The sequence below is a fragment of the Octodon degus genome, unplaced genomic scaffold, assembly GCF_000260255.1.
Source record: "Octodon degus isolate 3935 unplaced genomic scaffold, OctDeg1.0 scaffold00219, whole genome shotgun sequence".
NCBI classification, from domain to species: Eukaryota; Metazoa; Chordata; class Mammalia; order Rodentia; family Octodontidae; genus Octodon; species Octodon degus.
This window is the reverse complement of record NW_004524795.1, coordinates 3,025,438-3,026,365: the sequence shown is the minus strand read 5'-3', so window position 1 is coordinate 3,026,365 and position 928 is coordinate 3,025,438. Positions and strand designations below refer to the sequence as shown.

Sequence of the window (928 nt, the reverse complement as noted above, 5' to 3'; positions counted from 1 at the left end):
GCTCTGAGTCCATGATGTTTCCTACTAAATTAATGCCTACTCCCTCAAGCTACCCACTGGAGTATTCTCTGTCATGATCCTTGCACCAGCCTGCCAGGGGCCTATAGCCTTTCTGGCCACCTATCTGGACATTTTTATGGTCTTTCCATAATCCCAGTCATTTAGGTTGTACCGTGGACTGTTACCAGAAAGTTTCTAAGTGTACTCCAGAGCCCTCATATTGCCCTTCATGCTTGTTGTTTTCTTTTGAAAGGTAGAGCTAGAACTCCCAGCTTTCCCCATTTATCCAGGTCTACATACCTATCTGTTTCTTTGTAGCAGGAATTTCCAACTCGAAACCTAACCTGACTAATTCATCAGACTACAGGGAAGAGCTAGCAGGCCTACACCTCCATGTCAGTGAGAAGATCCCAAGACTCAGTTGTGTAGGTGAGTGAGTTTTCACTGGTCTGGAGGCATATCGGACCTCCTGTTAAATGGACATGGGGGAGGAGGTATTAGGACTTGATTAAGTCATGATAAAGTTGATCTGGTTTGAATTAGGTTTGCTTATTCTGGCTGTAGGACTGTTGATACATATATTTAGTCATGAAAGCAAGAGAAAAATTTTTGTCTTAGTGAGAATTAAGATTCATACGGATTGAGGCAATGTAGGTAAATGTAGTATTGTCACACACAAGATTAAGTAATAAGAACTATTACCATTTCTAGCAAGAAGGTTCAGAGTAGCTAAATTTTTCTTGTTCTAATTGTAGTGAGCATCCAACATCAGCAAAGTGCAATAAATAGAAAACTATGTTTTCTTTAATCTCTCCAGCTAACCTTCATTAAATAGCCACATCAGCAAATACTTTAAATAAGTTATAAGACTAGGGAAAAAGAAATCTGAACTTAGTTATAAAATGGTAGTCACTCTAAGCTTTCTGTA

At 39.2% G+C, this 928-nt stretch overlaps 1 protein-coding gene across 1 annotated transcript in view; it reads left to right on the top strand.

Moving 5' to 3' along the window:
* Znf18 (zinc finger protein 18) overlaps positions 1-928 on the top strand; it is a 30,577-nt gene that overhangs the window by 21,771 nt on the left and 7,878 nt on the right. The window contains exon 5 of the mRNA XM_023705425.1: positions 273-429. Coding sequence (XP_023561193.1) covers positions 273-429 — 157 coding nt within the window. The remainder of the gene's footprint in view (positions 1-272; positions 430-928) is intronic.